Consider the following 24,595-nt stretch of genomic DNA (forward strand, 5'->3'; position numbering starts at 1 on the left):
CCCCTTCCTCAAGGCATACCAATACACCTTGGCCCTCATTCCGAGTTGTTCGCTCGCAAGCAGCTTTTAGCAGCTTTGCACACGCTAAGTCGCCGCCTACTGGGAGTGAATCTTAGCATAGTAAAATTGCGAACGAAAGATTAGCAGAATTGCGAATAGACACTTCTTAGCAGTTTCTGAGTAGCTCCACACTTACTCGGCAACTGCGATCAGTTCAGTCAGTTTCGTTCCTGGTTTGACGTCACAAACACTCCCAGCGTTCGCCCAGACACTCCCCCGTTTCTTCAGACACTACCGCGTTTTTCCCAGAAACGGCAGCGTTTTTTCACACACACCCATAAAACGGCCAGTTTCCGCCCAGAAACACCCACTTCCTGTCAATCACATTACGATCACCAGAACGAAGAAAAAACCTCGTAATGCCGTGAGTAAATTTCCTAACTGCATAGCAAATTTACTTGGCGCAGTCGCAGTGCGAACATTGCGCATGCGCAATTAGCGGAAAATCGCTGCGATGCGAAGAAAATTACCAAAGGGCAGCACTCATCCGACTTTGCAAATAATGCAGTTTCCACGTTTCAGAATTTTTACTGTAATCCTTTTGTTTACTGTAAAAATTCTGAAACATCGAAACTGATACGGGATCCAGTGTTTTATTTGCAAAGTCGGATGAGTGCCACCCTTTGGTGAATATATTGGTTATCCGGTCTGCTTACAGGGGCCGTCTAACGGGAAGGCACCAACGCGCATGAAAATTGTGGACAGGGAGTGCCGGCTTCCCCTCACAAGCTATATATATATATATATATATATACATACAGTGTGTGTGTGTGTATTTATGAATGTATGTGTATTTAATTATGTGTGTATATATGTGTGTATATATGTGTGTGTGTGTGTGTGTGTGTGTGTGTGTGTGTGTGTGTGTGTGTGTATGTATATATAATACACACATACACACCCACGGAAACCCCCCTGAATAAATCCTGCGTTTGCCCCTGGGGGAGGGTCAAGTTGGGAGGTATGTGCTATACTGACTTAACATTTATGCTCCCACGGGGAATTGAAATATGTTTATGCTATTGGTCTTCAACCTGTGGCCCTCCAGCTGCTGTGGAACTACACATGCCAGCATGCCCTGCCACAGTTTTGCTATTAAAGCATGCTAAAACTGAGGAAGGGGATGCTGATATGTAGTTCCACAGCAGCTGGAGGGCCACAGGTTGAAGACCCGTGGTTTATACAGTATGTATAGACAATCTTCTCCCACTTTCATTCCAAATAGTCCCAGGTACTGTACATACATTACATAGCATGGAACAAATACAGTACATATCATGTAACATATACTAACTGCAATTTCCCTATTTTAGAGGTTCCCAAACCATTACATTCCAAGTTTTAATGATATCCCTGCTTAAGCACAGGTAATTTAATTTCTCTAACGTCCTAAGTGGATGCTGGGGACTCCGTAAGGACCATGGGGATTAGCGGCTCCGCAGGAGACTGGGCACAACTAAAGAAAGCTTTAGGACTACCTGGTGTGCACTGGCTCCTCCCACTAAGACCCTCCTCCAGACCTCAGTTAGATTCTTGTGCCCGGCTGAGCTGGATGCACGCTAGGGGCTCTCCTGAGCACCTAGAAAGAAAGTATATTTAGGTTTTTTATTTTCAGTGAGGTCTGCTGGCAACAGACTCACTGCAGCGAGGGACTAAGGGGAGAAGAAGCGAACCTACCTAACAGGTGGTAGTTTGGGCTTCTTAGGCTACTGGACACCATTAGCTCCAGAGGCATCGACCGCAGGACCCGACCTTGGTGTTCGTTCCCGGAGCCGCGCCGCCGTCCCCCTTACAGAGCCAGAAGCACGAAGAAGGTCCGGAAAATCGGCGGCAGAAGACTTCGGTCTTCACCAAGGTAGCGCACAGCACTGCAGCTGTGCGCCATTGCTCCTCATGTACACCTCACACTTCGGTCACTGATGGGTGCAGGGCGCTGGGGGGGGGGCGCCCTGAGGGCAATAAATAACACCTTGGCTGGCAAAATATACATCATATATAGTCCCAGAGGCTATATAGATGTAAAATTACCCCTGCCAGTATCACAGAAAAAGCGGGAGAAAGTCTGACGAAAAGGGGGCGGGGCTTCTCCCTCAGCACACTGGCGCCATTTTCTCTTCACAGTGCAGCTGGAAGACAGCTCCCCAGGCTCTCCCCTGTAGTTTTCAGGCTCAAAGGGTTAAAAAGAGAGGGGGGGCACTAAATTTAGGCGCAATATATGTATACAAGCAGCTATTTGGGGAAAAATCACTCAGTTATAGTGTTAATCCCTGCATTATATAGCGCTCTGGTGTGTGCTGGCATACTCTCTCTCGGTCTCCCCAAAGGACTTTGTGGGGTTATGTCCTCAGTCAGAGCATTCCCTGTGTGTGTGCGGTGTGTCGGTACGGCTGTGTCGACATGTTGGATGAGGAAGGTTACGTGGAGGCGGAGCAGAGGCCGATAAATGGGATGTCGCCCCCTGTGGGGCCGACACCAGAGTGGATGGATAGGTGGAAGGTAATTAACCGACAGTGTCAACTCCTTACATAAAAGGCTGGATGACGTAACAGCTGTGGGACAGCCGGCTTCTCAGCCCGCGTTTGCCCAGGCGTCTCAAAGGCCATCAGGGGCTCAAACAACGCCCGTTACCTCAGATGGCAGACACAGATGTCGACACGGAGTCTGACTCCAGTGTCGACGAGGTTGAGACATATACACAATCCACTAGGAACATCCGTTACATGATCTCGGCAATGAAAAAATGTGTTACGCATTTTCTGACATGAACCCAAGTACCACATAAAAGGGGTTTTCTTTTTGGGGAGAAAAAACAGCTACTGTTTTGATCCCCCATCAGATGAATGAATGAAGTGTGTAAAGAAGCGTGGTTTCCCCCGATAAGAAACTGGTAATTTCTAAAAAGTTACTGATGGCGTACCCTTTCCCGCCAGAGGATAGGTCACGTTGGGAGATATCCCTTAGGGTGGATAAGGCGCTCACACGTTTGTCAAAAGGTGGCACTGCCGTCTTAGGATACGGCCACCTTGAAGGAACCTGCTGATAAAAAGCAGGAGGCGATCCTGAAGTCTGTATTTACACACTCAGGTTATATACTGAAACCTGCAATTGCCTCAGCATAAATAGTGCTGCTGCAGCGTGGTCTGACACCCTGTCAGATAATATTAATACGCTAAGACAGGGATAATTTGTTGCTAACATTGAGCATATTTAAGACGTTGTCTTATATATAAAGGATGCACAGAGGGATATTTGCCGGCTGGCATCCAGAATTAATGCAATGTCCATTCTGCCAGGAGGGTAGTAGAAACCCGGCAGTGGACAGGTGATGCTGCATTTAAAAGGCACATGGAGATTCTGCCTTATAAGGGTGAGGAATTGTTTGGAGATGGTCTCTGGGACCTCGTATCCACAGCAACAGCTGGGAAGAAAAATTTTTACCTCAGGTTTCCTCACAAAAGCCTAAGAAAGCACCGTATTTTCAGATACAGTCCTTTCAGCTTCAGAAAAGCAAGCGGGTCAAAGGCGCTTCCTTTCTGCACAGAGACAAGGGAAGAAGGAAAAAGCTGCACCAGTCAGCCAGTTCCAGAATCAAATCATCTTCCCTCGCTTCCTCTGAGTCCACCGCATGACGCTGGGGCTCCACAGGTGGAGACAGGTGCGGTGGGGGCACGTCTCGGGAACTGCAGGGATCAGTGGGCTTGCCCACAGGTGGATCCCTAGGTTCTGCAAGTAGTATCACAGGGATACAGGCTGGAGTTCGAGACGACTCCCCCTCGCCGTTGCCTCACATCAGCCTTGCCTGCTGCCCTCGGAGAAAGGTAGTACTGGCGGCAATTCACAAGCTGTACTTCCAGCAGGTGAAATCAAGGTACCCCTCCTTCAACAAGGCCGGGGTTACTATTCCAAAATGTTGTGGTACCGAAACCATACCGTTCGGTGAGACCCATTCTAAAATTGAAATCCTTGAACACTTATATACGAAGGTTCAAGTTCAAAATGGAATCGCTCAGGGCGATTATTGCAAGCCTTGAAAATTTCAGGGTATCACTGGACATCAAGGATATTTACCTGCATGTCCTTATTTACCCTCGTCACCAGGTGTACCTCAAAATTGTGGTACAGGATTGTCATTACCAATTCCAGACATTGCCGTTGGTCTGTCCCCGGCACCGAGGGTATTTACCAAGGTAATGGCCGAAGTACTTATCCCGTACTTGGACGATCTCCTTATAAAGGCGAGGTCCAGGGAGCAGTTGTTCGGCGGAGTAGCACTATCTTGGGAAGTGCTACAACAGCACGGCTGGATTCTGAATATTCCAAAGTCGCAGCTGGTTCCTACGACGCGTCTACTGTTCCTGGGTATGGTTCTGGACGCAGAACAGGATAAAAAGGATTTCTCCCGGAGGAGAAGTCCAAGGAGTTGGCGTCTCTAGACGGAGACCTCCTAATACAAATACAGGTATCGGTGCAACTATGCACGCGAGCCTTGGGAAAGATGGTAGCTTCTTACGAAGAATTTCCATTCGCCAAGTCCCATGCAAGGATCTTCCAGTGGGATCTGTTGGACAAGTGGTCCGGGTCGCATCCTCAGATGCATCGGCGGATAACCCTGTCTCCAAGGGCCAGGGTGTCGCTGTGGTGGTGACTGCAGAGTGCTCATCTTCTAGGGGGCCGCAGATTCGGCATACAGGACTGGGTCCTGGTGACCGCGGATGCCAGCCTTCCAGGCTGGGGGGCAGTCACACAGGGAAGAAACTTCCAAGGCCTATGGAAAAGTCAGGAGACTTCCCTACACATAAATGTTCTGGAACTATGGGCCATTTACAATGCCCTAAGTCAGGTTAGACCCCTGCTTCAACACCGGCCGGTGCTGATCAAGTCAGACAACATCACGGCGGTCGCTCATGTAAACCGACAGGGCGGCACAAGAAGTAGGATGGCGATGGCAGAAGCCACAAGGATTCTCTGATGGACGGAAAATCATGTGTTAGCACTGTCAGCAGTGTTCATTCCCGGAGTGGACAACTGAGAAGCAGACTTTCTCAGCAGACACGACCTCCACCCGAGAGAGTGGGGACTTCATCCAGAAGTCTTCCAAATGATTGTACACCATGGGGAAAGGCCACAGGTGGACAGGATGGCGTCCCGCCTCAACAAAAAGCTACAAAGATATTGCGCCAGGTCAAGGGACCCTCAGGCGATAGCTGTGGACGCTCTGGTAACACCGTGGGTGTACCAGTCGGTGTTATGTGTTCCCTTTTCTGCCTCTCATACCCTGGGTAATGAGAATAATAAGAAGGAGAAGAGTAAGTACTATACTCATTGTTCCGGGTGGCCAAGAAGAGCTTGGTACCCAGAACTCCAAGAAATGATCTCAGAGGACCCATGGCCTCTGCCGCTCAGACAGGATCTGCTGCAGCAGGGGGCCTGTCTGTTCCAAGACGTACCGCGGCTGCGTTTGACGGCATGGCGGTTGAACGCCGGATCCTGAAGGAAAAGGGCATTCCGGAGGAAGTTATCCCTACGCTATTTAAAGCTAGGACAGAAGTGAACGCAAACCATTATCACCGCATATGGTGGAAATATGTTGCGTGCTGTGAGGCCAGGAAGGCCCCAGAGGAGAAATTTAAGCTAGGTCGATTTCTGCACTTCCTACAGTCAGAGGTGACTACGGGCCTAAAATTGGGTTCCATGAAGGTCCAGATTTCGGCTCTATCGATTTTCTTCCAAAATAGAACTGGCTTCACTGCCTGAAGTTTGGACTTTGTTAAGGGAGTGCTGCATAGTCAGCCCCGTTTGTGCCTCAAGTGGCACCGTGGGATCTCAACGTGGTGTTGGATTTCCTGAGGTCGCATTGGGTTGAGCCACTTAAATCCGTGGAGCTACAATACCTCACGTGGAAAGTGGTCATGCTGTGGGCCTTGGTGTCGGCCAGGCGTGTATCAGAATTGGTGGTTTTGTCATACAAATGCCCTTATCTGTATTTTATATGGATAAGGCGGAATTGAGGACTCGTTCCCAATTCCTTCCTAAGGTGGTATCAGTTTTTCATGTGAACCAACCTATTGTGGTGCCTGCGGCTACTTGGGACTTGGAGGATTCCAAGTTACTGGACGTAGTCAGGGCCCTGAAAAGTATATGTTTCCAGGACGGCTGGAGTCAGGAAAACTGACTCGCTATTTATCCTGTATGCACCCAACAAGCTGGGTGCTCCTGCTTCTAAGCAGACTATTGCTCGCTGGATCTGTAGCACGATTCAACTTGCACATTCTGCGGCTGGAATGCCGCACCCTAAATCTGTAAAAGCCCATTCCACGAGGAAAGTGGGCTCTTCTTGGGCGGCTGCCCGAGGGGTCTCGGCTTTACAAATTTGCTGAGCTGTTACTTGGTCGGGTTAAAACACCCTTGCAAGAGTCTACAAGTTTGATACCCTGGCTGAGGAGGACCTAGAGTTTGCTCATTCGGTGCTGCAGAGTCATCCGCACTCTCCCGCCCGTTTGGGAGCTTTGGTATAATCCCCATGGTCCTTACGGAGTCCCCAGCATCCACTTAGGACGTTAGAGAAAATAAGATTTTACTCACCGGTAAATCTATTTCTCGTAGTCCGTAGTGGATGCTGGGCGCCCATCCCAAGTGCGGATTGTCTGCAATACTTGTATATAGTCATTGCCTAACTAAAGGGTTATTGTTGAGCCATCTATTGAGAGGCTCAGTTGTTATCATGCTGTTAACTGGGTATAGTATCACGAGTTATACGGTGTGATTGGTGTGGCTGGTATGAGTCTTACCCGGGATTCAAAATCCTTCCTTATTGTGTCAGCTCTTCCGGGCACAGTATCCTAACTGAGGTCTGGAGGAGGGTCTTAGTGGGAGGAGCCAGTGCACACCAGGTAGTCCTAAAGCTTTCTTTAGTTGTGCCCAGTCTCCTGCGGAGCCGCTAATCCCCATGGTCCTTACGGAGTCCCCAGCATCCACTACGGACTACGAGAAATAGATTTACCGGTGAGTAAAATCTTATTTACTTCAATAAAATTTGATTTAACCATTCAGGCTTAAGCATGGATATCCTTAAAATCTGTACTGTAATGGGGGACTTTGGGAACTTGTGCCCTAATCTATATGGGAATAGATTATACAGTAGCAGTGGTTCTCCGATTCAGCCCTCAGGAACCCAAACAGTGCATGTTTTCCAGGTCACCTAGCAGGTGCACAGGTGTATTCTTTATCACTGAAACATTTAAAAGATCCTCAGGCGGAGCTAAACATTTCACTTGTGATTCTGAGAGGAGACCTGGAAAACATGCACTGTGTGGGGTCCTGAGGACCAAGTTTGAGAACCTACGGCCTATAGTGAAAGCACTGATCATTAGTTAACCAAAACATAGTAACCTATTTATAAAAGTACGGCAATATAATATTTATGGGACTGCTGAGTGATACTGCATTAACTGATTCATCAAGGATATACACAATCATAGTGGGTCTAGGTAATGTAAAAAGGTATAAATAATGTAAAAAGTAAATTAAAATATGCCACGATAATTAAACCAGTTCAGGAACACCCCTGGCTTTTATACGTAAAATGCTGCCTCAGACGTCAGAGGTATAACCTGTGACATATAGTGCCTGATTCAGAGGTGGGCACAGCATCGGCTGCATCTGTTGGCATTTGGCCCTCTGCAAGTTTATGCAAATGCCGCTACAAAGCCCTTCCCTGGTGTACATGCGTCCAAATCTGTAAGGCCTGCGAGACACCCTGTCATCGTCCATAGGCACTGAAATACCAGTCAGTGCATCTTGAGTAGCTGGGGTGTAACTTTATGCTCAACACCTGGAGACTGTGGGGCCCCCCGGTGGCTCCAACTTGTGAATGTGCCTTCAGTACATGTGCAGTAGCACAGCTGAGGGGGCAAAAGAGGAAGTAATGTGATCACAGTGCAATCATATTACTTCTCAGTGGTCGCTGGTACGAGCTCCTATCGGAGCCCCTTTCCCGGCAACTCACCAATAGTACATCTGGGCGAATAAGGATTACTTATTGTGGTGATAAGGAAGCTTTATTTCCAGGGGCTGGCTGCAAATGATAAATAGTGCCCTAAAAATGTTATCTTAACAATTAGTGCACCACCTTAAAACAGCTAGACTGCAGAGAGGGGGGTTAGGGTGACTGCCAGCATCCCGAGCGCCGGATCCCGATACCATCCCTAAGACACAGCAGCAGACCCTGTAACAGCTAACTGTATACAATCATACAGAAGAGATAAGACACTGTGATGTGCCCTGCTCTACTACACATTCTAGGACTCTTCATCTAAAGGTTTTGCTGGGCGGCCACTAAGGGGTACTGCTGAGAAAAGACATCAGTGACTGGAGCAAATCATTTATAAAATGTGTGGAGGAAGATTTGTTATTGCTCAGCAGACCCCTTGAAGGTCTACCACTGCTCCTTCCTAACCTCCTGGTGCCCTCCTAACAGCAGGTGCCCCGGAGGCCAATGCTTCCAATGTCTCTAAGAATTAAGCAACTGTTTAGAAGCAAACTTGCACCAGCCCTATGGCAGGTACAGTATCACCGTCCATGTTTGGACTGTTATGTAAGCTGTTGAGCACTTGTGTATGCAACCACCTACATGCCCGCACACTCTCATAACACTCCTTAAGACGAACCATCTCCATGTGTGTCCCAGTCATTGCCCAGGAACGTACATCACTTTTCCAACACATTACGGATACCTAATTGCAACAGCATCTTTGTGCATATACTCTGTGTAACGCATGCGCTACAAGAGCTTTGTTAGGGAATTTGGTGTATGTGCAGTCAAAAAAAATAAGCATTAAACTTTGTGAACATCAGCGTTGTGCTTGGCTCTCTATCAGGCCCATAGCAACCTGCTAAGGAGGTGGAACATCAGGAAAAAAGTTAGTTATACACTAATTTGGCCTATTTCAGATTTGTATGCAAACTCAATGGTCTATCCAACGTTTGGGGGTCTGCCTAGTCCCACCTTAGCTGCAGCATGATTGACAAGCGGTAGTATTTGGGGGGGCAGCACTGGGTTGGAGACCGGGCCATTTTACAAAATGGGTGCTTGTCGCCCCTGTTTTGTAGGCATGCATGAGCCTAGGTTCAGTGCTGTCAGATGCAGACTTGCTGGACCTGGCTGACCGGTTCCGATGACCAGTCTGAGTAAGATTCAGCTTATGCAGACTGGCTGAGTGCTGTGACCAGAGCAGGAATACATGGATGTCACGATGGTGATCCATCTTCGGATGCAGCACTTGGATAGCAGATGCTCTGAGTAGGCATCTAATTCCTACAAACAACTCCTACTGCATTTGCTTCCCTGCAGCTGTGCAATACTGTACAAATCAGAATCAGGCTGTATGTTAGGTAAGGAGACCCTGTGACACGTTGGTTCCTCTGCAGTAGGGATGGACATTGCCAGGATGGCATTGTATTAATACATTTTTCCTCTTACCATAGCATTCATTTTGGAACCATTTGTTGGTGGAACCATCAATGGTACACAGGACTGCATTTGTAGATTTACACATTATTCAATAACAGAAGGGAAAGATCAGAATAAACCACAGGAAAAGGATGAAAGCTATAGCAACCATAACCTACAAATAATCGAATAGAGAAACACCCCGCATCAATGGTTATTGTCACAACTGAGGGCCTGAGCTGACGGAAGGCAGCCTCAGTTGTAGGGGCTGAGATGTACCGGAACCTGGGAGGTTGTATCAGACCCCTGGACATGTAAGTAACATGAAGAGAAACCGCCCGAAGGCGTGACCACGACAACTTGAGTAAAAGTCAATGATATTTATTTATGACAAACTCCATGCATCACAGTAGCAGTAAAAAGTAACATAAAAATCAGCAGAGAAATAATAATACAGTTCCTGGGTACTACAGGGTGGCAGGGGCCACAGAGCTCTGGTGGTATGAGACAGTTCTTATTATCTGCAAGTTGGAAAGTCCTTACCAGGCTCAACTGTAGCAATGAGGAAAGCCCAGGGTCGCACCAGCTGGTGTTCCAGGGAAATCTGGACTGCTGTAGATAAAATGCTGCTGTGGGTACTGGTTAGAACCAGACAGGTGTTGGCACAGAGTGGATACTGGCTGGAACCAGTTAAATAATAAATAAAGCTTGAGAGCGATGCAATGTAGATGAAATGTAGAATTTGAGAGCGGAGAAATAATAATACCGGTGGAGAGTGGTAAACTGCAGAAAGGACACCGGCCCTTTAAGAGAAGCTGTACACTGCTGGAAGCTGAGCTGGAAGCAGGTGATGTTGTAGCTGGAAACAGGTGAGTCCAGAATGGATCGGAGAGTCAGGCTACACCGCAGATGGAATGCTGGTGCGGGTCTCTATAGCAGAAGTCTGGAGACAGGAGCTGGAACCTGGAAGACATTCACAGAAGAGAGACAAACTGGAACTAGGTTTGACAACCAAAGCACTGACGCCTTCCTTGCTCAGGCACAACCTATTTATACCTGCAGCAAGGAAGGCATTGGCTAGGCAATTATGCAAATTAATAATACTGACAACGGATTGGAAGGAATGATCAGCTGACAGAATCCAAGATGGCTGCGCCCATGCAGACACTTGGAGGGAAGTTTGGATTGTAATCCATGTGGTCTGGAAAACAGTAATGGTGGCGCCGGCCACCGGAGACAGGAGACGCCAGGCTGACAGATGCACATCCGACCACGCGGACACAGCGGAGGCCGCGGCTGACGTAATCGCCACTCTGAATGCAGAAGCTCAGGGACGGCGGCGGAGGCCGCGGGAGACGCCATGCCAGATGTATAAGGCGTTACTGTGACTGCGTCCAGAGAGACAGGAGAGGATGCGGGAATGTGCACATCAGGATAACAGACGGGATCCGGTCCTGGAGCGCTGAGCCAGCCTTAGGAGGCATCTGATAGGTAAGAAATGGCGTCCAGATACCCGGATCGTGACAGCACCCCCCCCTTTAGGAGTGGCCCCAGGACACTTCTTTGGCTTTTGAGGAAACTTGGAATGGAATCTCCGGACCAAGGCAGGAGCATGGACATCAGAAGCATTGGTCCATGAACGTTCCTCAGGGCCATAACCCTTCCAGTCAATAAGATACTGAAGTTGACCGTAACGGTGACGTGAGTCCAGGATCTTGGCTACTTCATACTCAACGCCTCGTTGAGTTTGGACTTTCGGAGTTGGAGGAAGTGAGGAATGAAACCGATTCAAGATTAGCGGTTTCAACAGGGAAACATGGAATGTCCTGGGTATCTTTAAGAAGGGAGGCAACTGGAGTCTGTAAGCAACAGGATTGATGACTTGATCAATTTTAAAAGGACCGATGTAGCGAGGTGCAAACTTCATACTGGGAACTCTTAACCTCAAATTCTTCGTGGATAACCATACCCGATCACCCACCTTGAGAGCAGGAACTGCTCGACGCTTCTTATCCGCAAACTTCTTGTACCTGAACGATACCTTGAGCAGAGCTGATCGTACGCTCTTCCAGATATTGGCAAACTGATGCAAGGTGATATCCACTGCGGGAACAGAAGTTGCTGGAAGCGGTTGGAACTCAGGGACTTTAGGGTGGAATCCAAAGTTGGTGAAGAATGGTGTTGAAGAAGATGAAGAATGATACTGGTTGTTATGACAGAACTCGGCCCAGGGAAGTAATTGAACCCAGTCATCTTGAGAGGAGGACACATAGATGCGGAGGAAGGACTCCAAGTCCTGATTCACCCTCTCAGTTTGACCATTGGTCTGAGGATGGTAAGCCGTGGAAAACTTTAGCTTGACTTGGAGGGCTTGACATAAACTTCGCCAGAATTTGGCTGTGAATTGAACTCCTCTATCTGAGATAATTTCTTCTGGAAGACCGTGGAGTCGAAAGATCTCTTGTATGAATACTTGAGCCAACTTGGAAGCTGACGGAAGACCGGTGAGAGGAATGAAGTGTGCCATCTTGGTGAACCGGTCAACTACCACCCAGATGGTATTAAACTTGTTGCACATGGGCAAATCTGTAATAAAATCCATCGACAAATGGGTCCATGGTCGACGGGGAACAGATAGTGGAACCAGTTGCCCCGCAGGCGACTGGCGGGATACTTTATGTTGAGCACACTTTGGGCAAGATGCAATAAACTCCAAAACGTCCTTTTTCAGAGTTGGCCACCAATAGGACCTAGAGATAAACTCCAGGGTTTTTTGGATACCTAAATGTCCGGCAAAGCGGGAAGCATGGGCCCAATGCATGAGCTTCTTCCTTAGTGTCGGCTTCACAAAACTTTTCCCTGATGGGGGCGTAGAGTCCATCCCTACCGTGGAGAATGCCAACGGATTTATAATAGGATGCTTGTCTGAAGACTCTGACTCATTTTCTTGCTCCCATGAGCGGGAAAGGGCATCGGCCTTGCGATTCTGAGAGCCCGGACAGAACTGGAGTTTAAAGTCGAACCTGGAAAAGAAAAGTGCCCATCTGGCCTGACGAGGGTTGAGACATTGTGCGCCTTTCAGATATAGAAGGTTCTTGTGGTCTGTAAGGATGGTGATTGAATGAGAAGCTCCCTCCAACAGATATCTCCACTCCTCTAAAACGAGCTTGATGGCTAGCAACTCCTGGTCGCCAATGGCATAGTTGCGCTCCGCTGGGGAGAACTTCCGTGAGAAGAAACTGCAAGGATGTAAATGGCCATCTTTAGCCCTCTGAGATAACACTGCTCCTACTCCAACGGAGGAGGCATCCACCTCTAGGATGAAAGGAGAGTCGATGTCAGGCTGTTTCAGGACAGGCGCAGAGATGAACCTCTGTTTTAAAAGATGAAAAGCTTGCATGGCTTCTTCAGACCACTTGGACGGGTTAGCACCCTTCTTGGTGAAAGCAGTAATAGGCGCCACAATGGTGGAAAAGTCTCGTATAAACTTTCGGTAATAATTGGCGAACCCTAAGAACCTCTGGACCCCTTTGAGGGTTAAGGGTACCGGCCAATTCTGGATTGCTTGTAGTTTCTCAGGATCCATCTCTAGTCCGGAACCGGACACAATGTACCCTAGAAACGGAATGGACTTGACTTCAAAGACGCATTTCTCTAATTTGCAATAGAGATGATTGACACGGAGACGGGACAGAACCTCCTTTACCCAAAAACGATGTTCCTCTAAATTGTTGGCAAAAATGAGGATATCGTCTAGATAGACCACGACATGACGGTATAGAACGTCTCTGAAGATCTCATTGACGAAATGCTGGAAGACAGCTGGAGCATTGCTCAATCCGAAGGGCATGACGAGGTACTCATAATGTCCATCACGGGTGTTAAATGCGGTCTTCCACTCGTCACCCTCACGGATCCGGATGAGATTGTATGCACCTCTCAAGTCCAGCTTTGTAAAGATGGTAGCTCCGCTAACTCTGTCAAAGAGCTCAGTAATCAGGGGTAAAGGATAGCGGTTCTTGATGGTAATGTCGTTCAAACCTCTGTAGTCGATGCACGGCCGCAGACCACCATCTTTCTTTTTTACAAAAAAGAAGCCTGCGCCGGCTGGAGAAGAAGAAGGTCGAATGAACCCCTTTGCTAGGTTCTCTTTAATGTATTCCTCCATAGAATGCGTCTAGGGCAGAGACAACGGATAAGTTCGGCCTCGAGGTGGAACCTTCCCTGGAACGAGATCAATCGGGCAGTCCCATTCTCTATGAGGAGGAAGGATATAAGCAGAAGCTTTACTGAACACATCCGTGAAATCTTGATATGGAGGAGGTGGAACATCAGACGACCTGGGGGAGGAAGAACAGACAGGCAACACTTTAAACAAACATGTCTCAGCACAGGAGGGACCCCATGCCAGGATTTGCGTAGTCGTCCAATCAATTGTAGGATTGTGAAGACGGAGCCATGGAAGGCCCAGGACCACAGGATGTGTGGCTCTTGGAATCACTAAAAGTGAAATAAGTTCGGAATGAAGAACTCCCACTCTCAGACGAACTGGTAGAGTCCTTAGAGCAATAACTGTATCAAAAATTTTACTACCATCCACGGCAGTTAAGGAAAAGGAGGAAGGAAGTCTCTCGGTGGGTAGGGACCACCGTTTAACATAGGCTTCGGTAATAAAGTTCCCAGCTGCTCCGGAATCCAGGAGGGCAATGACGTTCTGATAACGTTGAGCAACTTGAAGCGAGACTGGGAGATTACAATCTTGAGGAGATGGAGAGAAGATCATTACTCCTAGCCGGCCCTCTCCTTGGCGAGCTAGGACTTGGAGTCCCGGACGTTTGGGACAGGCATTAATGGTGTGAGACGGAGCTGCACAATAAAGACAGAGAGACTCGGAGAGACGTCTTCGGCGCTCAGCAGGAGTTAAACGGGAACGGCCAATTTGCATGGGTTCATCTTTAGTTGGTGACAGTTGGCGAGGAGGAGGAGCAGAAGATTTTGGAGCAGATGATCTTCCACGCTCAGTTGCTCTCTCTCTGAAACGTAAGTCAACTTTTGTACAAAGTGAGATTAGCTCATCTAACTTGGAGGGTAAGTCTCTGGTAGCTAACTCATCTTTAATACGCTCGGATAAACCATGCCAGAATGCAGCATACAGGGCCTCGTCGTTCCATGCCAGTTCAGATGCCAGGATCTGGAACTGTATAAGATATTGTCCTACAGTATGTGATCCCTGGCGTAAACGGAGAATCCCAGACGAAGCTGAAGTTACCCGGCCTGGCTCGTCGAAGATGCGCCTGAATGTTGACACGAATGCAGTGTAAGAAGATAGCAGGGTGTCGGACCTCTCCCATAACGGTGATGCCCAGTCAAGGGCTGAGCCACTGAGAAGTGAGATGATGTAGGCAATTTTTGTACGGTCACTGGGAAAGTTGCCAGGTTGTAGCTCAAACTGAATCTCACACTGGTTGAGAAATCCCCTGCAGAATCTTGGAGATCCGTCAAATTTTGCTGGCGTTGAAAGGTGAAGACGTGGAGCAGAAACGGGTAAGGTGGGTGGGGTTATAGTTGGAGTCACTGTGGTTGACGCCCCAGATGCGCCTGATCCACGGAGAGTTGTCTGAATCCCATCCAGCCGAGTAGAGAGATCCAGGAGACAGCGGATGATGTGGCCCTGTGCAGCCTCCTGATGTTCAAGTCGGGCTGCCAGTTCTTGCATCGGCCTGGCCGCTTGATCCTGGTCTCCGGCTGGATTCATTTGGTCAGTGCTTACTGTCACAACTGAGGGCCTGAGCTGACGGAAGGCAGCCTCAGTTGTAGGGGCTGAGATGTACCGGAACCTGGGAGGTTGTATCAGACCCCTGGACATGTAAGTAACATGAAGAGAAACCGCCCGAAGGCGTGACCACGACAACTTGAGTAAAAGTCAATGATATTTATTTATGACAAACTCCATGCATCACAGTAGCAGTAAAAAGTAACATAAAAATCAGCAGAGAAATAATAATACAGTTCCTGGGTACTACAGGGTGGCAGGGGCCACAGAGCTCTGGTGGTATGAGACAGTTCTTATTATCTGCAAGTTGGAAAGTCCTTACCAGGCTCAACTGTAGCAATGAGGAAAGCCCAGGGTCGCACCAGCTGGTGTTCCAGGGAAAGCTGGACTGCTGTAGATAAAATGCTGCTGTGGGTACTGGTTAGAACCAGACAGGTGTTGGCACGGAGTGGATACTGGCTGGAACCAGTTAAATAATAAATAAAGCTTGAGAGCGATGCAATGTAGATGAAATGTAGAATTTGAGAGCGGAGAAATAATAATACCGGTGGAGAGTGGTAAACTGCAGAAAGGACACCGGCCCTTTAAGAGAAGCTGTACACTGCTGGAAGCTGAGCTGGAAGCAGGTGATGTTGTAGCTGGAAACAGGTGAGTCCAGAATGGATCGGAGAGTCAGGCTACACCGCAGATGGAATGCTGGTGCGGGTCTCTATAGCAGAAGTCTGGAGACAGGAGCTGGAACCTGGAAGACATTCACAGAAGAGAGACAAACTGGAACTAGGTTTGACAACCAAAGCACTGACGCCTTCCTTGCTCAGGCACAACCTATTTATACCTGCAGCAAGGAAGGCATTGGCTAGGCAGTTATGCAAATTAATAATACTGACAACGGATTGGAAGGAATGATCAGCTGACAGAATCCAAGATGGCTGCGCCCATGCAGACACTTGGAGGGAAGTTTGGATTGTAATCCATGTGGTCTGGAAAACAGTAATGGCGGCGCCGGCCACCGGAGACAGGAGACGCCAGGCTGACAGATGCACATCCGACCACGCGGACACAGCGGAGGCCGCGGCTGACGTAATCGCCACTCTGAATGCAGAAGCTCAGGGACGGCGGCGGAGGCCGCGGGAGACGCCATGCCAGATGTATAAGGCGTTACTGTGACTGCGTCCAGAGAGACAGGAGAGGATGCGGGAATGTGCACATCAGGATAACAGATGGGATCCGGTCCTGGAGCGCTGAGCCAGCCTTAGGAGGCATCTGATAGGTAAGAAATGGCGTCCAGATACCCGGATCGTGACAGTTATGAAACATCAGATTCCAATGGTCATACCTTCTCTGCAGTCACAACCACACTATTGGGATAAGAGTTATGCGGGTTTGGTTTTTCGGAAAATCGAATGGCCCCAAACCTGGAAACGCTGAGTGTTTCCAAGCCCTGGTTTGGGTTTTCCCGCCAGGCTCATATCCAAAAATGAGGCAAAATGTTATCTTCCCGGCATCAGAGCTTCCCAGTTTTGAATTCAATAAAAGTGTTTCCCTCGTGGTCCGGACGTCATTTCACAGAGGATGCCGGAGGTTTAGAGTGTGGGCTGCAGTGACTATGACTGTGATAAAGGGCTGCAGACTATTGTATCACGTCAGTGTCATCATCATCAGCAGCAGCAATGAACTAAGGATGTTGGCTGCAGTACTGTCTGTGACTTTGTCAGTGTCTATCATCAGTGAAAGGCTGTGGGTTCCAGTGTGACTGTCAGTGAAGATTAAAGGATGTGGGCTACTGTGTCAGTGTCATCAGTGAAGGGCTGTGGGCTGCAGCAGTGTGACTATGTCAGTGTTAGGCAAATCATCAATGTAAAAATAAAGTCTGAGTTCAGGTCAGGAAAAGTTCAGGCACTGTTAGTGCTACCAATACTAATAACACTGTGAGTCATTATGTATCAGTTGATTGAAGAGTAGGAGCAGCAACCCAGTACTTGTGCTGCAACTGCTGCCAGTCATAATAGTACTACAAAATCTACTGTACTAAAGGTGATCCAGGGGACACAAAGTTTAAGAAAGGGACCCTAAATTAAAAATATTTCACAATGTTAAAGAAAACATTAACTCTCATAATAATAAATACAAATATTATTATTATTATTATTATTATTATTATTATTTTGCCAAAACCAGAAAACAAAAACAAAACACTCAGGACGGTTTTGACAAAACCAAAACACAGGCGTTGGTACACAAATCTAATTGGGATACAATTTTCCACCCCGCTACTTTAACGAACTTCACTTGGTTGCAACTGTGCCACCTTCTGCATTACCATGTTGCTCTGCATCACGGACCATGCCTTTTGTATGTACAGTTGCAATATGGGAAACATATACTGTATGTGAAAACCTATAGATTGTGTAAGAACCATACTATTTGTTTCTTATTAGGTGGATGGACAATTCTCCTATGGACTTTGTTGAATGGGCCATAGACGAACCCAACTTTCTCAATAACGACGAGAACTGTGTTGTGATGTATAGAGACTTGGGTATGTGTTATACATATATAAAGCACATATGTGCCATTTTACAGCTATATAGTTCCTTCCCAGGAATGTACATGTATTTATGTCATTTAATATTAACTTATTTTGTGGGTTCGTCCAAGCCACCTATCTCTCTGCTGTCCATGGGTTCAGTATAGGCAAAATAGGCAAATTAATGCCTTGACATGCTGCAATATTTCTATGGCGAAGTTTAGCTCACTGCATCTCCACAAGCTGTTTGTGTGGATGAACCCTTTTCATTCTTAACTCTAGTACAGAGTTTCTCAACTCGTCCTCAAGTACCATCAACAGGACCAGGGGCATAAGTTAATACCAGGCGCCCGGAGGCAAAATAAAAATGGTGATCCCCCCCCCCCTTCCCCACACACACTCCTTGCTTTCACCAGCAACACCCCACGCCACAACAGGCAGGGACGATTTAAGGGTAACAGGGGCCTGGAGGCACATCCACAAACAGCCACATACAGAGCCGGATTAAGACTATGGGGGGCCCGGGGCACCTCTGACAGTGGGGCCCCTAATAAAGAGGCAGATAGAGGACTTATCCGAAAAAAATAATAATATTTATTTCTTAGAGGGTGCGGCACTCAGGCTGAATAATAATAACACAAACACAACTTCAATCGCTTTGGACTCTATGGGGTCGATTCTATTCGGCAACTTAAGAATAGCGCCGGGAATTAGCTCCCGACGCTATTCAATTCAGCTCCAGTTAAGTCGGCGATGTCCCGTTCTTGCCGACTAAACAGGTTGAATTGTCGGGAGAACGGGCATTCTCCGACTTAACTCCCCGGCGCGAGGCTGATTCCCGACAGAATCAGCCTTGCGCCGGCTGCGAGGCAGCACTTTTGTCGGGTTTCTTCTCTCATCCCCCGGGGATGAGAGAAGAATTCCCGACAATTGCGGGTCACTAGCAGCTGAATTGAATAGCGTCGGGAGCTAATTCCCGGCGCTATTCTCAAATTGCCGAATTGAATCGACCCCTTTGTGTTATTATTCAGCCTGAGTGCCGCACCTGCTAAGAAATAATTCTGCTATTACTGTGAAGGCACCAGTACAGTGTGTATAAATATATATATATATATATATATATATATATATAGTCAGACCCTAATTTACAGCAGCAGTGTAATTCAGCCAGGCTTACTTTTTGTTCTGCCCCTGACACAACAGGAGAGGGAGAGCTCATTTATCTCTGCCTCTCCTCCAAGCAGTTTGCAAGATCGTACCTCCGCCTGCGCTGGCTCGGCTCCACGCATCGCCAGGGATCCCTTGCTTCTCCTTTCCGGCAGCCTGCGCGCCCAGCCAATGACTGAGCCGCAGGCTGCCTATTTCACACAGTATTGGACAGCTGAGCGTCGCTCAGCAAGTCCTGTACTGAAATGCGGCGTCAGCGCCACGGCTCACAAGGGAGTGAGGAGCTGGGAGTGCTGGCAGCACAGATCGGATTCGATCTGTGGCGAGTGGCGGGGACCCCTTTATAAAGGGGGGCCCGGGGTACATGCCCCCCGGGCCCCCCCCTTAATCCGGCTCTGGCCACATATATACACACACACATTGCAACATACAGAATACACACACAGCCACACACAAAGTGCTATATACACACACTCATATGCACATACACGCACGCAGCCACATATACACATTGCTATATATATATATATATATATATATATATATAGAGATAGATAGATAGATAGATATAGATATATATATATATACACATACACATAAAGCCCCTCACATATTGCCATACGCACACACACACACACATGCAGATACACACACATATGCAAATACACACACAGCCACATATACACACACACATTGCTACCCACAGTATAAACACACATCACACACAACACTAATCTAAGCGCCATGCCTGAGTCCAGTGCGTGCCCTCCTTTATGTACTATCACTGCCCCGGCGCTTTTCCCCGTCAGTCCCCTCTCCCAATCTTACATGTTCATCCCCGAGGCACTGCTAACTTGAGCTGCAGCAGCGGCAGGTGAGAGGGGAAGGGGGATCTGCGGCGCTGGAGATGGACAGCAGGGTTGTGTGCAGGCGGGTGCACCGCTTGTCAGCGCCGGGAAGCCCCACCTCCTCCGCTACTGCTGAGCTAACGGGTGCTGGCGCTGAATGTATAAATATAGCAGATGGGCAGAGCACCGGAGGCAATGGAGAGGTCAGCGTGCCCCTCCAGAGCAGGCGCCCGGCGGCATCCGACTCCATTGTCTCCGGAACTTCCGCCACTGAACAGGACATGTTTTGTGGATTTCTTTAATTGTGCACAAGTCAGTTGCTAAGTCAGTAATTATCCCACCTGCTTTCACTTACACAAATCTTCTAAACATGACCTGTAGCATTTATTTACACATTTGTGCTATAAATGATCAGGGACACATTGGGATGTTATGCTGCCAAGCTGACCCTGTGTCTCTGTATTAAATATGTCCTGCCTTGGTAAAAAAAAAAAAAAAAAAAAAAAGCAGAGTGCCATACAACAGTGCTACCTTGTGGGTTATTATCACAAAGATCTGTGGCTTACAGTATGTTTAACTGAAGATTTTGAACAGATTAGTCCAGTGTTAGTCCCAAAGTAACGTACCTGATGCGTTTTGTTGTGGCAATCACGTTGTCATCAGATTAAGCTGTGGATACTCTATAGTAACACTACATTGGGACTACCACTGGGCCAATCCTTCCAAAATCCTCAGCTTACTTAAGATATAAAATATTTGTTCAGCTTTAACTGCTTCTAGTACAATGTAGTTTTTATTTGACTCCAATAAGATTGTGTAATTCATCTTTACTAATAATCTATTTCCCCATTGTCCATTAAAGGATTTTGGAATGATATCAACTGTGGATATCCAAATGCATTTATCTGTGAAAGAAAAACCAGTTCCATTAATGTAACATTTGCGCCAACTGCACCTGCACCGGAAGGCGGATGCCCAGCAGACTGGCTTTCATTTGGAAAACAGGTAATTTTCTTCATCACTACTATTACTATTCCGTGTGATGGTGCTAATAGGATATAATTATTTGCATGGCAGTAGAGAGCGTGGCTGGTCGTAGAGAGCGTGGCTGGTTGAAATAGTAATTATGACGTCATGAAGCGACACTGCACGCTCTACAGGGGTGGGGCACTTTGTGCACCCCAGCCAAGAAAAGATCAGGAGGGGGCACGATCAGTGCGATTGCCCCCACACACACACACTGCAGCCTACACTGGGGACACGTAAATTGAACTGACATATAAGGGGGAGTAGGGGAGCAGAAGAGGCCCAAGTATTTAGTACCCACTCCCACCCCCCCTTCTCTGCACCACTGGTCTTTTGGGGTTGTATTTACTAAGAAGTGTAATAGCACATGTAGATGTAGAATGTGGGGAGATTGCTCCTTAGCATTTATTGCATACTTACTGAATGCATCCAATCTGTCACTTACTGTATGCAGAACCTCATATTTCTGTTTTGCAGTATGTCTTTATAGTAGAAGTTTATTTGGTTACCAGCCTCTCTACAGACCTATATAATAATGGTCATTTCCAGCCACTGAGTAACAGTACACAATTGATGTAATTTGTAGTGTAAGAACCACTTTCTATCCAAACGCTGAATTTACTGATCTGAATTTATTATGGTTACTGCAAATAATGTCTTTCAGGTACCCTGCTGTTACTTATTCTATTTCACTGATTATCTCATAATTCCTAAGACTTTTGTCTTATAATAACTAGAGATGAGCGATCCGGATTCCAAGGAACATCGGGGTGTTCCTGCCAGACTCTGATCCTATATAAGGCGCCGTGGTTAGGACTCCGTGCCATTTCACACTAACACATGCTGCTGAATGCTGTGCTATACTCTGCTGTAGTGGCTGTGATGAGGATCCGGACCCACAAGTGGCTCTCACAAGTGGCTGTGCTGTATAAAGTGACTGTGTATAGGGGACACACTGCACACTGCTGTATGCTGCGCTATAGTCTGTTGTATTGGCTGTGCTGGGACTCCGCACTCACAAGTGGCTGTGCTATATAAAGAGACTGTGTGGGGGCACACTGCACGCTGCTGTATGCTGCATTGTACGCTGCTGTATTGGCAGTGCTGGGATTCTGGACTCACAAGTGGCTTTGCTATATAAAGAGATTGTGTATAGGGGGCCCACTGCATGCTGCTGTATGCTGCATTGTACTCTGCTGTATTGGCAGTGCTGTGTCAAGACTCACAAGTGGCTGTGCTCTAAAGTGAATGTATATAGGGGAACACTGCATGCTGCCAAATGCTGCGCTATTCTCTGCTGTATTGGCTGTTCTGAGACGTCAGTGCTGTAGCTGTGCTGTATAAAGAAGAGATGAGCTGGTTCGGTTCTCCGAGAACCGGACCCAACTGAACATTGCAATCCGAGCCACGATCCGAGCCCAGCTCGGGTTTTCTCGCTTGACTCGGATCCCAAATCCAGGCGAAACATCATCCTACCGCTGTCTGATTCTCACGAGTTATGGATTCTACCAGTGCCGTAACTAGGCATTTTAGCGCTGTGTGCAAGAAACGATAGTGGCCCCCCCCCCCAATTTAAGATAGGGGCAGTGCGCGCCGCAGGCGCGCAAAAAAATTATAGGGGCGTGGCTTAATGGGGAAGGGGCGTGGCCAAAAAATAATAGCAATTCATACTACGGTGCACAGTAGTCTACATTATTCAAATTACGCTGCACAGTAGCGCCCCTTTTATACATTACAATAGACAGCGTCCCCCTTTTTACACATTACAGCAGCCAGTCCCTCTTTTTACACATTGCGGCAGCTAGTCCCCCTTTTTACACATTGCGGCAGCCAGGCCCCCTTTTTACACATTGCGGCAGCCAGGACCCCTTTTTACACATTACGGCAGCCAGTCCCCCTTTTTACACATTGCGGCAGCTAGTCCCCCTTTCTACACATTGCGGCAGCCAGGCCCCCTTTTTACACATTGCGGCATCCAGGCCCCCTTTTTACACATTACGGCAGCCAGTCCCCCTTTTTACACATTGCGGCAGCTAGTCCCCCTTTTTACACATTGCGGCAGCCAGGCCCCCTTTTTACACATTACGGCAGCCAGTCCACCTTTTTACACATTGCGGCAGCCAGTCCCCTTTTTTACACATTGCGGCAGACGGGACCCCATTTTACACATTGCGGCATCCAGGCCCCCTTTTTACACATTACGGCAGCCAGTCCCCATTTTTACACATTGCGGCAGCCAGTCCCCCTTTTTACACATTGCGGCATCCAGTCCCCCTTTTTACACATTGCGGCAGCCAGTCCCCATTTTTACACATTGCGGCATCCAGGACCCCTTTTTACACACTGCGGCAGACGGGACCCCATTTTACACATTGCGGCAGCCGGGACCCCATTTTACACATTGCGGCAGCCGGGACCCCTTTTTACACATTGCGGCAGCCGGGACCCCATTTTACACATTGCGGCAGCCGGGACTCCATTTTACACATTGCGGCAGACGAGACCCCATTTTACACATTGCGGCAGACGGTGAGAGAGAGAGAGAGAGAGAGAGGATATACTTACCTTCTCCCCGCTGGCAGGCTCCTCGTGCAGCTTCCTCTCGGTGCAGGCTGTGTGAGGTGAGAAGGAGGAGGAGGGAGGGGGAGCAGGGAGCAGCAGCAGCGCTATTTGATTGGTAGTAAGCGCCGCTGCAGCATCCCCCTCTCCTCCTGTATTGGTTGCCTGGAGCTGCTGTGGATGCTGGGGAACCGCATCCCAGCATCCTTAGCAGCGCCGGGCAGCCAATACAGGAAGAGAGGGGGATGCTGCAGCGGCGCTTAGACCTAATCAAATAGCGCTGCTGCTGCTCCCTGCTCCCCCTCCCTCCTCCTCCTTCTCTCCGCTGCGCTGGTCTCTTCCCCTCCACAGCGCGGCGGCGCACACAGAGGCGGCATGTAATGAGTCAATTTGACTCATTACATGCCGCTGGCCGTTGCGCCCTCAGGGAAACTGCGCTGTGTGCCAAGCCCCCTTGGCACACACGTAGTTACGGCCCTGGATTCTACATAAGGCCCCCCAGTGATTGGCCATTTTACTGCGGCTGTGGAGGTTGTAGTGAATGGACATGTCACTGCAGTGTCCATCCAGGGGTGCCAAGTTTTGTCCATCAAGGGGCTGGGGCTGCTAAAGGGGTACCTGTGTCCTCCAGGGGTGCTGTGTTCCATCTAGGGGTTGGGGCTGCAGTGTTCTTGGGTTCTCTCTCTGGGGCTGTTGTATAATTAATCATTAGTGTACAATGTATTAGAATAAATACTGTAGGTGGTCCCTACTTTGTTGCACATAAAGGGGTCCTTTGCCAATCTAGGGGTGCTCTGCACTAGAAAAATAATATACCTTTTAAAATATATATATATATTTTGGGCGGGCTAAACCCCAGTGTACTATACTGTTATTTTACTGTGAGACTGCCGGTCAGACCACAGTGTAGTCAGTCATACATGTATTGTGACACTGTAGGTGGCCTGTACAGATTTAGCCACGCTCATCATTGCTGCTGCTGTGCCATACAGGCGTCCTAGTCGCGCAACACAAATAGCGCAGGTAGGTGAAGTAAGGCGCGATAAGGCACAAGAGGATCCACAGCATGCAATACACAGCTTCACCACTGGGTGGCTGAATAGCAGCAGGTGGATATGGCACTACAGAATACTGGACAATGTAGAAGCCCTGACAAGCGGGCCAGTGTACATTAAATATAGTAGTTC

At 48.2% G+C, this 24,595-nt stretch overlaps 1 protein-coding gene across 1 annotated transcript in view; it reads left to right on the forward strand.

Annotated features, from left to right (window-relative positions):
- Positions 1-24,595, forward strand: part of LOC134927295 (macrophage mannose receptor 1-like) — a 425,485-nt gene that overhangs the window by 274,705 nt on the left and 126,185 nt on the right. The window contains exons 19-20 of the mRNA XM_063921541.1: positions 17,720-17,820; positions 20,686-20,828. Of these exons, the coding sequence (XP_063777611.1) occupies positions 17,720-17,820; positions 20,686-20,828 (244 nt within the window). The remainder of the gene's footprint in view (positions 1-17,719; positions 17,821-20,685; positions 20,829-24,595) is intronic.

The sequence above is a fragment of the Pseudophryne corroboree genome, chromosome 5 (genome assembly GCF_028390025.1).
Source record: "Pseudophryne corroboree isolate aPseCor3 chromosome 5, aPseCor3.hap2, whole genome shotgun sequence".
In the NCBI taxonomy this organism is placed as follows: Eukaryota; Metazoa; Chordata; class Amphibia; order Anura; family Myobatrachidae; genus Pseudophryne; species Pseudophryne corroboree.